Genomic DNA, 12,868 nt, shown 5'->3' on the forward strand with positions numbered 1-12,868 from the left:
CCCATTATAGTAGACTGTTAACTAGAGATTAGATGTTCAGAGGCTTTTGTCTATCTGACTCCCAAAACGAAATGTCAACCACCTTCATGCCCTATTTGTGAATGTTCAGTTCAGTCCTGAAAACTGGATCCTGAATTGCAAGGATCCTTGATCTAGTAGGACTTTTCTTATTCAAGCGGCAACTGCTGGTTTATCTTCAATTCCAGTCACAAAGGAAACTATGCTGGTGTGGAACCATGTGCACAGTTAAAGAAAAAATGGATTTACAGGTAGTGATGAAATATTATTACAATAGCAGAGGTAAAAAACAGAGCTGCACATACAACACGGAGTGAAGAAATATAAGATAAGAGGACTTAAATAACTGACTGTAAATAGTTTTTATGTGGATTCGGCATGAGATCTTTTCGGTGTGTTGTGGGGCTGTGCCAGAGTACTGTGTCTCTTCCCTTAATCCATATGAGTTCCATGAGAATAAAGACTGTCAAAATTATATTCCATAACTATTATCTGTTCTGCAAATTTAAATTTACTACTTGAAGATTACAAATGTTAAATTTAACATCTATTGACATTTATTCAAGTGAGATCCACAATATTGATTCTTTTCTTTCTAAAATTATGTGGTTCCAAAATATCCTGAAGAGAACTCCAGCCAGTATTCATATCTGAAAGATTCTTTAAATAATAGGCTATAGACCCAAAGTGTCCCCTAGTTTATGAAATGAAGCACGCAAAAAACTTGTTAGATTCAAAAACTCCCTTTTAAAAAAAGGATATATATTTTGAAATATCATTACTGAAAAGCTGAAACTAACAAAAAAGTAATTCAGTTCTGAGTCTGTTCGAATGCAGAATATTTTAGTGGCAAGACTTATCTAAAACAGACCCTCTGATCCTGTGCAGAGTGCATTCTTCTATACCTAAAACCGAGCTTCTGATCATGTGCAGAGTACATTATTCTACTAGACTGGCATAATTGCTTGAGGGGAGACCCATGTAGAGTGCTCTACGCTCTTTGCAGAAAGGTCAGGATAGCAGCGTAATAGAAATATTTCTCTTTTCAGAAACAGGGAGTAGACGTCTGTAACGGCAGAGACTAGTGCTATGATGGCTGTATATGTGATAGAGAAGATATTAACGTGTTCAGACATGGGACGTTTTTCCTGCAATTCATTCAAAAGGCGATGCAAAGCAGAGCCCGTGGCTGATTGTAAGGCGAGTTTTAGGGGGCGGGGAGCTGGTTCATGGTTTTAACTGAACGAGGTTGCTCCGATAATTGATCACTAACGGCTCTATGCATTGTAGTCTGTGCCAACTGGAAAAGCAATGTATACATAACATATCTCAAGCAAAACAAAAACCGCACGCATGAAAGACGAGGTCAGGAAAGCCAAGCTGGAGTGACAAGAGGGCGTTCGTCTGGGCAACCAGACTGCCGTTTAATAATGATGCCAGCAGCTGTGTTGCCCTAAGGGACTTGCACGCATGAGATAAGGGAGAGGGGAAAAAGAGCAATCAGGCAGGTCTGACGATACAAGCTGAGCAGCTCCCAGACAGGTGTGCGGCCCCTGCGTGTGTGTGTGTTGTGTGTGTGCAACCTGCAATGTGTACTTCACATTTGTACCTTCGCTGGGACGAGGTGCGGGTCTCCTTTCGGCCTGCAAGGGGCGCCCGTGAGTTCGCGCCGGGAGGAAATGATGTGCCCGCCGCCTGCTTAGTCGCAGCGCCAGACGCCCATTGGCAGAGCAGGGCGCAGCCATTTCCTCCTTTTGCTGCAGTCGCAGCCCCGGCTGGCTGGTCCCACCTCCCTGGGCTGCAGCCGGCCTTGCACCGCCTCGGCTCGCCCGCTTGCAACTTGGCCGGCCCCGGTGCCAACTGGACGGAGAGTTGCTCTCCTGGCTCCCAGGGGCGCCGCCGGGAGGAGGCCGAGCGCGGGGATGCTGCGGCAGGGAGCGGCGCCGTGATTCGAGCTGTCGGCTGTGGCTGCGCTTCCGCGGGCGCCTCTTTCCCCTTTCCAGCCGCTGCAGCGACTCCATGGCTGGGAAGCGCCTGGCGCTCCTCCTCTAGCTGCGCCTGGGGATCCCGCACCGCCTCCCCCCTGCCTTCTTTGTCTGCGGTGCTATGAGGAGGTGAGTGGGACTGGGCTGCAGTTTGGGAAGCTGGGGTGGGGGCGGAGGGGGTGGGTCGGGAACCGCGACGTGCCCCTGTCCTGTGGGTCCAACACGCATCCGTCCCCCCACCCCTAAAAACATTTTTAAAAATCCTTTCCCTCCCTTTCGCTTCTGGGGATCCGATGTCTGCAGGGGTGATTCCAAAGACCCGTTGGGGATCCTCGGAAGGAAAGCCACGCAATATTCCCTCGCTGCCCTTCGATTCTGGGATGCGGCTTTTGGAAACTTGGGGTGGGTGCGGGGAGGGGGCTGGCTTGGCTCTTCCAGGCAGGAAGGGAGGTGGCGGAGGCAGCAGCAGCAGGGAGGAAAGAGAATCTGAAAACTTTCCTTCGCTGGCACGCTGCCTCCCTCCCCTTTTCCTGGCTGCAGCTTTCAATAGCATCAAAGGCAAGAATGTGGGATTCATCTTCTGCAGATGCCCACGGGGGGACTGTGGTTACAGATGTTACTCATTACTTGGCCAAGTACAAGCCCTTCTCTCTGTGCTGTAATGCTGAGGGAGGGGGAGGGAAGAGTTTGGGGAAGCCAGAAATAAAAATTGGGCGGAGGGAGACGAGAAGGTGAAGGATAATTTTGGCTGGAAATGAGAGAGCCGTTTGATAGACATGTTGTGTGGCTTAAGTTTTGTCTATGTTCTTGAGACTTAGAGACTTCCAGGCAGGGTTTACTCTGGGTATGACTTGCACAGCAGTTGGGCTTCCAGTGTGCTGAGGAATGTTTGAAAGAGCTTTTTTTAAGGGGTGGGGGAAGAAATGTTAGCCTTTTGTGGATGTCCTTGAAAAAACTTGAGTTCTGGACTGATTTTGTTTTTAAAATACATTTAAAGAACAACACATGTACGACTTGTGGCACGTTGGGTCTCTGCCTTGTTCTCGTATCCATATTGCCTTGGTTTGCTTAACGAGAGGCATGAAATGGTTTACTCCAGAAGGGGGCCTGTAGTTTGGGTCTGTTCCAGTAGAGTAGTTCGCATTAGTCTGCACAACATAATGAGCCGTTGTGTGGATCTTCTGAAACTGATTTCATGCCTTTGGAGAAGTTCATTTTATGGTGGTTTGTATGCATCTGTTTTTTGTTTGTTGTTCCGCTGAGCTGATTTGCAACATCGTCCAGCCGCTGCTGAACCTCATTCACAGAAAAACATATGACTGTGTGTTATGCAGTTGAATTTACATCTTGTGTATTCCTGGACTTTATATATGCTGTTCTTCATGGGCGTTGAAACCTACGTTTGCAGCTGACCAACTGGTCTGTTGTGTTGTGAGCTTGGAGAGGCAAAACCCTGCTTCATCAGATGTGTGTCAAGCCAGCTTACTAGGCTACGAAAGCACCTCAGTACTTGCCTCTCGACTTTTGATCTTAATTACTAGTAATCTGCATCTTGTTACATGTCTCCGCACTTAAGGGACATTGTAATGAAGCATGATTTGAAGTAGCCTGCGCTGTATGTATGCCTCTTAACCGGAGTTTGAAAATACAGGGTTAACATGCGCTGCTATTGAGTAATCTCATTAACTTAGATGAGTACCGATAACACAGGCGGGAGAATCTTGTCTAGTCAAGACTGATGATAGTTTCCTCCCCCCCACTTTTTTTGTGTGTGTTATTTATTCCCTGTCCCGTGAAAGTGTAATTTTGTAATTGTCTCCAGTGCAGTGCCTATAAGTGCCATGGTACCTAGTGTGTTTTCTGGCATCTACTTCCTTCTTCCCCCAAAGCAAAGAACCAGTCCAGGCTTTGCTTCAACTTACTGAAGGGGGAGGTGCTTCAGTAGAGCCCAGGAGGCAACGTGTATTTCTGGGAGGAGGATCACATTTGTTCATTGTCATGTTTTCAGTACAATCCTGCATGGAAACTGCGTAGGCCATGAAGATGTGACCAGAAGCCTTCTAGAAGCATCTGAGTGCTTTTTGTTTTGACAATGGCTTTATTTAAAGAGGATGCAGAATGCAGCAGTAAAATGGCCCCGAATCATGATCATGACGACTGTCTTTTCTGTCTGAGTGAGCCCCACGTTTCCAGGACACTTCCATCTTGTCTCTTCACTCTGAAGGCCAGACACAACTGGGCTTTGAGGCTGAAGACCGCTCTCTGGGAGAAGTCTTTCACTTCCGTGGATACCTTCTACTAAGTCATTGAAGAGGAGAATCCTGTGGCCTCTTTGGTTCCTGTAGTGCTGTCTGTGTGGGCCACTTTCTGATTCGGTTTTACAAAATTTATGGGCTACTTAGTACCGCTACCCCCTATTTGGTACCGTTACCCCCTATGAAGAAGAACAAACAGAAGGTTAAAAGTACCTCTCAGGCCAAGCCACTTTCTCCTCAGCTTTTGGGTGCATCACTGACCCATCCTCAGTCATGTTCCCTGGTTTGTCTACCAGAGGGAGCTTCTTGCCATTGATCATGGCAATCTCCTTGACATCTGGACTCATTGCTAGCCCTTCAGTCAAATCCCCCTCAAAGTCAATCCCATCATTCTATCAGCACCAAGATACCCTTGTCCCCATTATACATCCCCTTGACATTGACAGTAGAAGTCACTTTCCTGTCAAAGTCCCAGCCTTAGTCATGGTTGTAGTCCGGGTGCTTTGTGTCAAGCTTCCCATTTTCTGCATGGTCCATTGTCATTGTCTCCAGTCATCGATTTTGGTGTCCCTCTCATTCCTTGATTCTGTCGTCTGAGGAAATCCACTCCTGTGTTCAGTGGACAATCATCTCTCCCTGCTTGGGAGAAGCTGTGTTCAAGGTCCCTCTACTGCCCTTAAATTGAGGGAAGGACTGAAGGTGAGAGCATGTCTGTCTACTCAGCTGCATGGCTTTCATTGACTTTGCCAGTCAACTTGGCCATGTCTGAGATTTCATCCGCCATTGTGTGTCCATTGGGATATGCCATCTCCATGTCATGTCTTCCTGTTGTCCGAAATCCTCTGACTATGAGTAATTGACATTAATGCATAATATTTTGCTCCCATTACCATATCCCTGTCAGGACCCTGTTCACAGTCATGCCTCTAAATCCAGTCTTGAGTCCAAGGATACTTCCATGCTTTCACCTGATTTTGGTGTTGGAGATCCATGTCCAGTTTCTCCGACAGAGGGCCTGAAGCTGAATTCTGAGCAACTGAATCTAATGGCCTCATCCATTATATACCCATATATACTCATGTATAAGTCGGATTCCGCATATAGAAGTCAATGAAGGCACCCTGAATTTGCTTTACCACAAAAAAACTGTGGGAAAACTTTCTTTTGACTTCAGCGTACTCACAGAGTCAAAGGGATGGGAAATGCAGCGAAAGCTACTAAAGTAAATTTCAAAAAATAAAAAAATAGACACCAATAGGCAAGCTATAATTAATTGTGAGGCATCAGTAGGTGGGAAATGTTTTGAATATTTATTTATTTCAAAGAAAAACAGCTAAACTAGCTCTGTAAACTACCTGATTCTCCAGCTTTAAATCCACTCAGAATGGGGAATGGGGGGTGATTTAAAGGGAGAATCTGGGGAAAATTGAGGGTGCCTGTCAGGGGAGGAATGTTTATGTTAGCAGTACCAACATTTCAGAGTATCTTTAGGAGACCCTCCTGATGATCCCACCCATATTTGGTGAAGTTTGGTTCAGGGGGTCCAAAGTTATGGACCCTCAAAAGGGTAGCCCCATCTACTATTAGCTTCCATTGGAAACAGTGGGGGATGGGGGCACCCCCTGAACCAAACTTCACCAAACCTGGCTGGTATCATCAGGAATTTTGGTGCCGCTAGCCTAAAAACTGCACCCCCTGGCGGCCAACAAAGTAAAAACCCTACAATATTTTTAAAAATACATCTCACTTGCGTATAAGTCGAGGGGGGCTTTTTCAGCACAAAAAATGTGCTGAAAAATTCGACTTATATGCGAGTATATACGGTATGTTTAATTGGATCTGAGGGCTTCCAGTCTGATTATGAGTCCTGTATGTTGCTGACATGGGACCGATAGCTAAGGGCATTCATAAAACTGCTGACAGTGTATCAGCTGAGCCTACATCTAGTTGAGCCTCCACAAAGAAGGTGTTGAATTTGTACAGAATTGTGCAACAGGGTTCTGAGGTTTTGTTTCAGCACTTTACACCTAATCCTTTTGTTATAGATGTTCTCCTTTCCCATTACAGGTCGGGTTGTCATTCCTCATCCATACATAAATAGGGGAGGAAATTAGACACTCTGATTCTGTAGGTGTATTTGTCAAGTGCATTAGGTAATTGGGTCTCTAACTTTGCTGTGGATGTGGGTCACTACCAGATGTTCTTTTGGGAATACATGTCGCAGGTCACTGGTTCCTAACCAGAGGAGAAGGTAACTCTGGGCAAGGTTTTGTTTGCCGAGAGCTCCAGATTGGGCAAGGAGGAGTTGAATACTGCATGATATGTCGCTGACAGTGCTAGCTGGGCTATAGCATCTGCAGTCATACTGAGGAGACATGCTTGGTTTTGGGGACCTTGTTTGCCTCCTGATACTAGGGTTAGAGTTGAGGACCTTCCATTTAAAGGGAAGATCCTTTTTATTGAGGAGACAGGCATTCTCATTGACAGGATCAGGAAAAGTTGTCTCACTTTCAAGTCGTTGAGTACTACTTCCCAGACAACATCAACCTTTAAACAAAGGTATTTTCTGTGTCATTCCAGTCAATTTTTGTATGGTAAACCATATCAGTACCAAGATTCTTGTTATAGATCCCTCTCCATTCCTAGACAACAAAAGAAATGTTCACAACAGAAACAGAAGGGAAGACAATTCTCCTAGAAGACTTTTGTCTAAAGGAAAAACAAGTTGTAAATCTACAAGTCTTAACATTTCCATTCCTTGTCTTCTGGTGTTTGATCCCACCCAGGATCACTGTGTCCTGTCCAAAATAAAGTCTGGTTATCTGTTGTTTCAGTGCTGTCACTCCTTGTCTCCTTCCACCATCTTCTTCAGGCCATTCGTAACCTTTACTGGCAGCTGAAATAACTGTTCTGCTCCAAAAAGGTGCAACCAGTCACCTTGCTTCTCCTTTTCCTAAGAAAGGGTTCTGTTCCAGATATTTCCTTGCTCATAAGAAAAGTGGATGAAAGAGGCCAATGGTAAACCTCAGATGTTGTAACAAATTCCTTCAAATTCCCAAGTTCATAGTGCTTTCCCTGTCTGATGTACTTCATCATTTGTCAGGTAATCAGTCTTTGATCTTAAGGATACCTATTTTCATATAGCCATCCATGCATCTTGTTGGAAGTTTTTGAGATTTCAGTGCAGTGGTTCTGTCTGTCAGTACAATGTATTGCCTTTTAGTTTAGCTACGACTCCACACACTTTCACAGAGTGCATGTCAGCTGTGGTGGCCTTTTTGACTTCCAAAAGTTCTGCTGTATATCCATAACTAGATGACTGGTTGTTTGTCACTCCTTCCTATCATTCCTTGGAGTGTGATGTAGCTCTATTCACCCAAATGTTACCTAGCCTGAGTTTGCTAATTAATACTGAAAAGTCCCATCTACAACCCACACAGAAAATTGATTGGGGCTGTGCTGGACTGTTTCTGACAAGGCTTATCTCCCACAGGTGTGTGTTAAATCCATTCAGTCCCTAGTCACTGTCTTTTCTAGAAACAGGTTTCAAAGGACCATCTGCATTCAGAATCTTCTGGGCTACATGGAGCAGCAGTGGCGTAGGAGGTTAAGAGCTCGTGTATCTAATCTGGAGGAACCGGGTTTGATTCCAGGCTCCTCCGCCTGAGCTGTGGAGGCTTATCTGGGGGATTCAGATTAGCTTGTGCACTCCCACACACACCAGCTGGGTGACCTTGGGCTAGTCACAGCTTTTCAGAGCTCTCTCAGTCCCACCCACCTCACAGGGTGTTTGTTGAGGGGGGAAGGGCAAGGAGATTGTAAGCCCCTTTGAGTCTCCTACAGGAGAGAAAGGGGGGGATATAAATCCAAACTCTTCTTCTTCTCTCCTGCCTGTTGTTCTACATGCTAGATTAAATATGAGATGCTTATAAAGTTGGATCCTAAAGTCATTTAGACTTAACATTCCTCAGAATGTCTTAGAGGATTTTTTCTTCTAGTGGAGCATGACTGTTCATGATTGGGACTGCTCTCTGTCACAACATCCCATCCTATAGCTATGTATAGCTCTTCCGTCACTGTGTGTGTGTGTGTGTAAAAAACTAAAATGGATGCCAATGTTAGGCGAGTATGGCAGTTTCATAGTTGAAATCAATACTTTTCCTATGATTATCTGTAGGGATTGCATAATAGAATAAATATGTTTTGTTAACTTCATTAAGCTGAGCGTAAGGGGCTAAAACCACGACTACCTATTTATTTATTTATTTACACAGTTTACACCCCATCTTTCTACCCTCATCAGGACAACTGAGGTGGCTAACAGATAAAATGTTAGCTATAGCATACCTACAAAAACCCACATAATATGACGGAAAGTAAGAATTGCTGAGGGGATGCCAGATGAAACAAAAAAAAGTCTGTCTGCTGGCAAAAGAGGGCGACAGAAGGGGAGCAGAGAGGGAATCCCGCCCAGGAAGAGTGCTGGAGTTTTGTGCCATGATTAAGAAGGGCCTCTCCTGGGTTTCCACCTGCCTAATCTCAAAAAGTGAAGGGCTTTAAAACAGAGCCTAGGTCCTAAAAAGATGACCTTAGCAGGTGCAGCACCTTCTTAAGGGAGTAGGCAACCCTTCATATAGCTGATTCGAAGCCATATAGTGCTTTAAAGCCTAATTAAAAACAAAAGACTGTGCACTTCAAATCAAAGCTAAAGTTGAAATTTCTATTTATGTGTCTCTTCTCATGTGGTGGAAAGGGATACTGTAATCCCTTATCTGATGTGAAACTTTCCAGTAATACAAGCGATAAGGTGCTCTGTTGAAAAAAAATGAGTGAACAGCCACATCCGCTGCATATCATGCACAGTTCTGGATGTGCTGAAATCACTGTGCATTTTTATTAAGCCACTATAGTTTTCTACACAAAAATGGATTCTTGTTGGTTATTATAGACTTAATATGTATTCTTCACAACTCAAGAGATCTGCTTTCAGTTTTAGACGATACCAGGTATTTCGAAGCAGTGATCTGTTTTGAAAACCGTTCAGGTTAGGTTTACCAGAGGTGATTGAAGCAGATATTTAGGAAGTTACTGGAAGATGAACTACCTCTTATGCAACAGATTAATCATTAAAATTTGGAGGATTTTATTGCCGTGCTGTATTAGATGGAGAACCTTCACCATCACCACAAAGACACTTAAATTCTTTCAACTAAAACATCATGCACTCTGGATTTTTTTTTTATAGCAAACATGATGCTTTAATAAAACAAGCATATTTTTAGTTTCAAGTTTTACAAATCAGGTTTGCTTTGTTAACATTGCTTAATTGAAACAGCTAAAAATTAAATCGATGTCAACTAGGTAGACATGAAAAACTCTTGCCACTTGACCATCTACCAAAAATCCCTCTGTAATGCCAATTACAATAACCTTTAAAGGTAAAGGTGAACCATTTAAGAACCTTTTGATTCCGTTGATGATGTTTTAAAATAAATTACACCAGCGAAATAGCCCTGACTTGGATAATACAGGCTACCCCAGTCTCATCAGATCTTGGAAACAGGGTTGGCCCTGGCTAGTATTTGGAAGGGAGTCCAAGGTGCTATACAGTTGCAGGCAGTGGCAGGTCACCTCTGAACCTCTTTTGCCTTGAAAACCCTGGGAGAAATCACTTTCACCTTTGGAATCAGAGAATCATACTCTTAAGGATATAGTTACATCTTAGTAGGAATAGATGCTTCTGTCTGTGTAGAAAGAATAGTTTTTACTTTTGGGCTACCTCATTCCACACTGAAACATCATTTGGGACCTGAAAAAGCAGGAGAGCTTGTTTTTCTTTTCCAGGTTGGGCAAAGTGGAAAATGAAGGCTAGGATGACTGAATAATCTGAGAGGCCGGTATATTAAGTTTGACCCCAGTAGCCAATATTGAGAATATTTGCAAGAAAGTAGTCAGTATTGAGAATATTTGCAAGAAAATGAAAGCGCTTTCCCCACTTTACAGAAGCATGGCTGTAATTTAGATCTGTCACCATGTCACCATGTCTTTCTTTATTTCGGATTTCTTGTTTCATCCCGATTTCAAGAGCACAAAACCGTTATTTGTCTGCAGTTTGTTTAAGCCTATAGAAGCAAGCTTCAAGAAACAGTAGACCTCATTATTTGTGGGAAATTCATTCTGGAGATGACCACAAATGGCAAAATCCCCCCATACTGTGCGGCAATCAAACTTCCAGCAAAGTGTAATAACATTTATAGTGATGGTGAATTGAGAGTAAAAACAGACTGGAGATCATGCCTTATGCTTGACTCACAATGAAGTGTAATCATGAATCCCTAAATGGCAAAGGTCAACTGTGTGTTGCATGTGCTCATCTTTCTTAAGCCGAACGTTGAGAGTTTTGGCTGTGATGGTGACATCTATTTTTTCACGCTGTTGTATGAACTGTCATCAGATTAGGTCCGTTGGTGATACTGTGTTCAAAGTAGTCCCCTACGAAGTTTCATCCCTCATCTTAGCTTAGCTTGTGTGTTTTTTTTCACTTGTTTTAGAGCAGTATGGTTGTTGCAGAATACCATATTTTGCTATTTCAACATTATTATTCTTTATTTCTGCAACACTTACATCACTGGCTGTGAGGTGCATTGAATGAACACTGCAGCTGTATGTTATTGGCCTGGTCTTTGTGGTTACATTTGCAGCATTGTGTGTGACTAAACTGCATAGTAGAATTTTGAATTTTTCAGTTTTTTTATTACTCTTACTGATAAACATTCTGCAGTACGTGCCTTTTCTGGTGTAAGACATTACCTTTTGTTGTCATGGAGCGACAGGATCATTATTGATATTGCTCTACCTATCAAGACTTAGATCAATAAAATTACTTTTTAAAATTTCTGCACACAGCACAGTTTTGATACTCATTATCTAGCAATTTGCCTGAAATGTTCTCTGTTGGGTGATCTTAATAACTGAACCATGTTAATGAAGTTTGGGTTCTCTATCATAGGGAAAGAAGAGTTTGTTTCACAAACAATCCAGAAGTTTTTTTCCCCATCAGTTACCCCTTTTTGGTAATTTCACTTTATAACAAACTTATTATCTGGGGTCAGCATTACAGGGGGCAGAATGCTTCTCTCCCTAAAGGGGACACTGTGGCAATTAGAAGAGGGAGTGTGTGAGTAAATGCTCCTCCTCAATAGTCTCTTTAACCATGGTAGGTTCCCTACCACTAAGTGGCACAGAGTTGCCTGCGAGCGCTCACCCTGCTGGCAGCTGTCCACTCTACACAGCACCAAAGTGATATCTGCATGGCTGCGCTGCTTCCAAGGAACATTGTTCCTTCTCTTGGTAAGTAAAACTCTCCCAAGGTCCTACTGGCAGACAAAGGGAGAACTGGAGAGCACCATGACTCTGAACTCTGACCCTGCCATGCAAGATTCAGACACTTATCTGTGCTTGTTTCTGGATGATATGTGTCTTTTTTGTTGTTGCTGCAGGTGAGATGTGTCTGAAACATTCCTTGGCAGATAACTCAGAACAGTTTTTTAAAAACTGTGATCTTGAGGGTGGATAGATCTCAGAAGCTTGTGTATATATATTCATGATGGGTTGACCCCTGACCCCCCATTCAAGGGGGGGTGGACTAAGGTTAGGATTGCGCTGAAAATCTGCGCTCCTACAACTCCCTCCCGTTTCCCGCACTTTGCCGCTCACCTGTTCAAGAGGATCCACCAGCGGTGGTCCGCCCCCGCCTCACGCCATCATCACCGGTATCAGCCAACCAGGCAGCTGGGACAGGGAAGCCAGAAGTGGCTTGGGATAGCCGTCTCGGGCTATGCCTCTCTAGGAACGGGGATTCTTTCCCATTAACCCTTAGGGCAACTCTCTAAAAAAGGCTGAGAGGACCCAAGCCACATGGAGCCGCAGTGCAAGGACGAAAGAGCTGCACACGGCTCCGGAGCCACAAGTTGCAGACCCATGATCTAGCTTATTGTTAGTCGTTGAGTGTTAGTGAATTCAATATTACCTTAAAGGTGAAAATGATAAAAAGATCTGCCTATTTCAAGCTTTTCGTTTTTTTAAATCACAACTGCACCAAAAAAAAGGGGGGAAAAGATATTTTGTTCAAAAGTGAGAATTCAAAAATAGTTCAAAAAGAAGACAGACAGCATTTAACAAGAAGTATAAAATGAAAGGGAGGTGGGAATTACCAACCTAAAGATCCTGCGTGTTCAGACATGTTCCTTTACATCATCTTCAAGGTTTAGTGCAGCTTCTTCCCAAGAAAGAACACTTCCCATGTTTTGTTTTGTTTTTCCATTCTGGCAACTGGGCTTTGTATTTCTTGGCTGAACTGTTTGCATTTTACATGCATGCCTGTCATATCCAGTGATGGAGGAGGTTGATGAAAGTATTCCCAATCTGGGTCTTTTTGATGTCCTGCTTTCATTATTTTTTCCCTTCTAATTGAAGAATGGGATGATACATCTGAAATCAGTGAAGCCCACACTCAAAAACTCCTTGACTTTTGGCATATGTGACAACTCTGCCCCTTGAGTGTCAGTCACAAGACCACGCGATTCAGTTGCAAAAAGGCAAATGGTTGAA

General features: G+C 43.7%; 1 protein-coding gene across 1 annotated transcript in view; it reads left to right on the forward strand.

The window, feature by feature from the left end:
• The first annotated feature begins 1,724 nt into the window (after nucleotides 1-1,724).
• Nucleotides 1,725-12,868, forward strand: part of ACVR1 (activin A receptor type 1) — an 83,593-nt gene continuing 72,449 nt past the window's right edge. The window contains exon 1 of the mRNA XM_048485144.1: nucleotides 1,725-2,132. Within this exon, the coding sequence (XP_048341101.1) occupies nucleotides 2,125-2,132 (8 nt within the window). The 5' untranslated portion in view covers nucleotides 1,725-2,124. The remainder of the gene's footprint in view (nucleotides 2,133-12,868) is intronic.

The sequence above is a fragment of the Sphaerodactylus townsendi genome, linkage group LG02, assembly GCF_021028975.2.
Source record: "Sphaerodactylus townsendi isolate TG3544 linkage group LG02, MPM_Stown_v2.3, whole genome shotgun sequence".
Classification (NCBI taxonomy): Eukaryota; Metazoa; Chordata; class Lepidosauria; order Squamata; family Sphaerodactylidae; genus Sphaerodactylus; species Sphaerodactylus townsendi.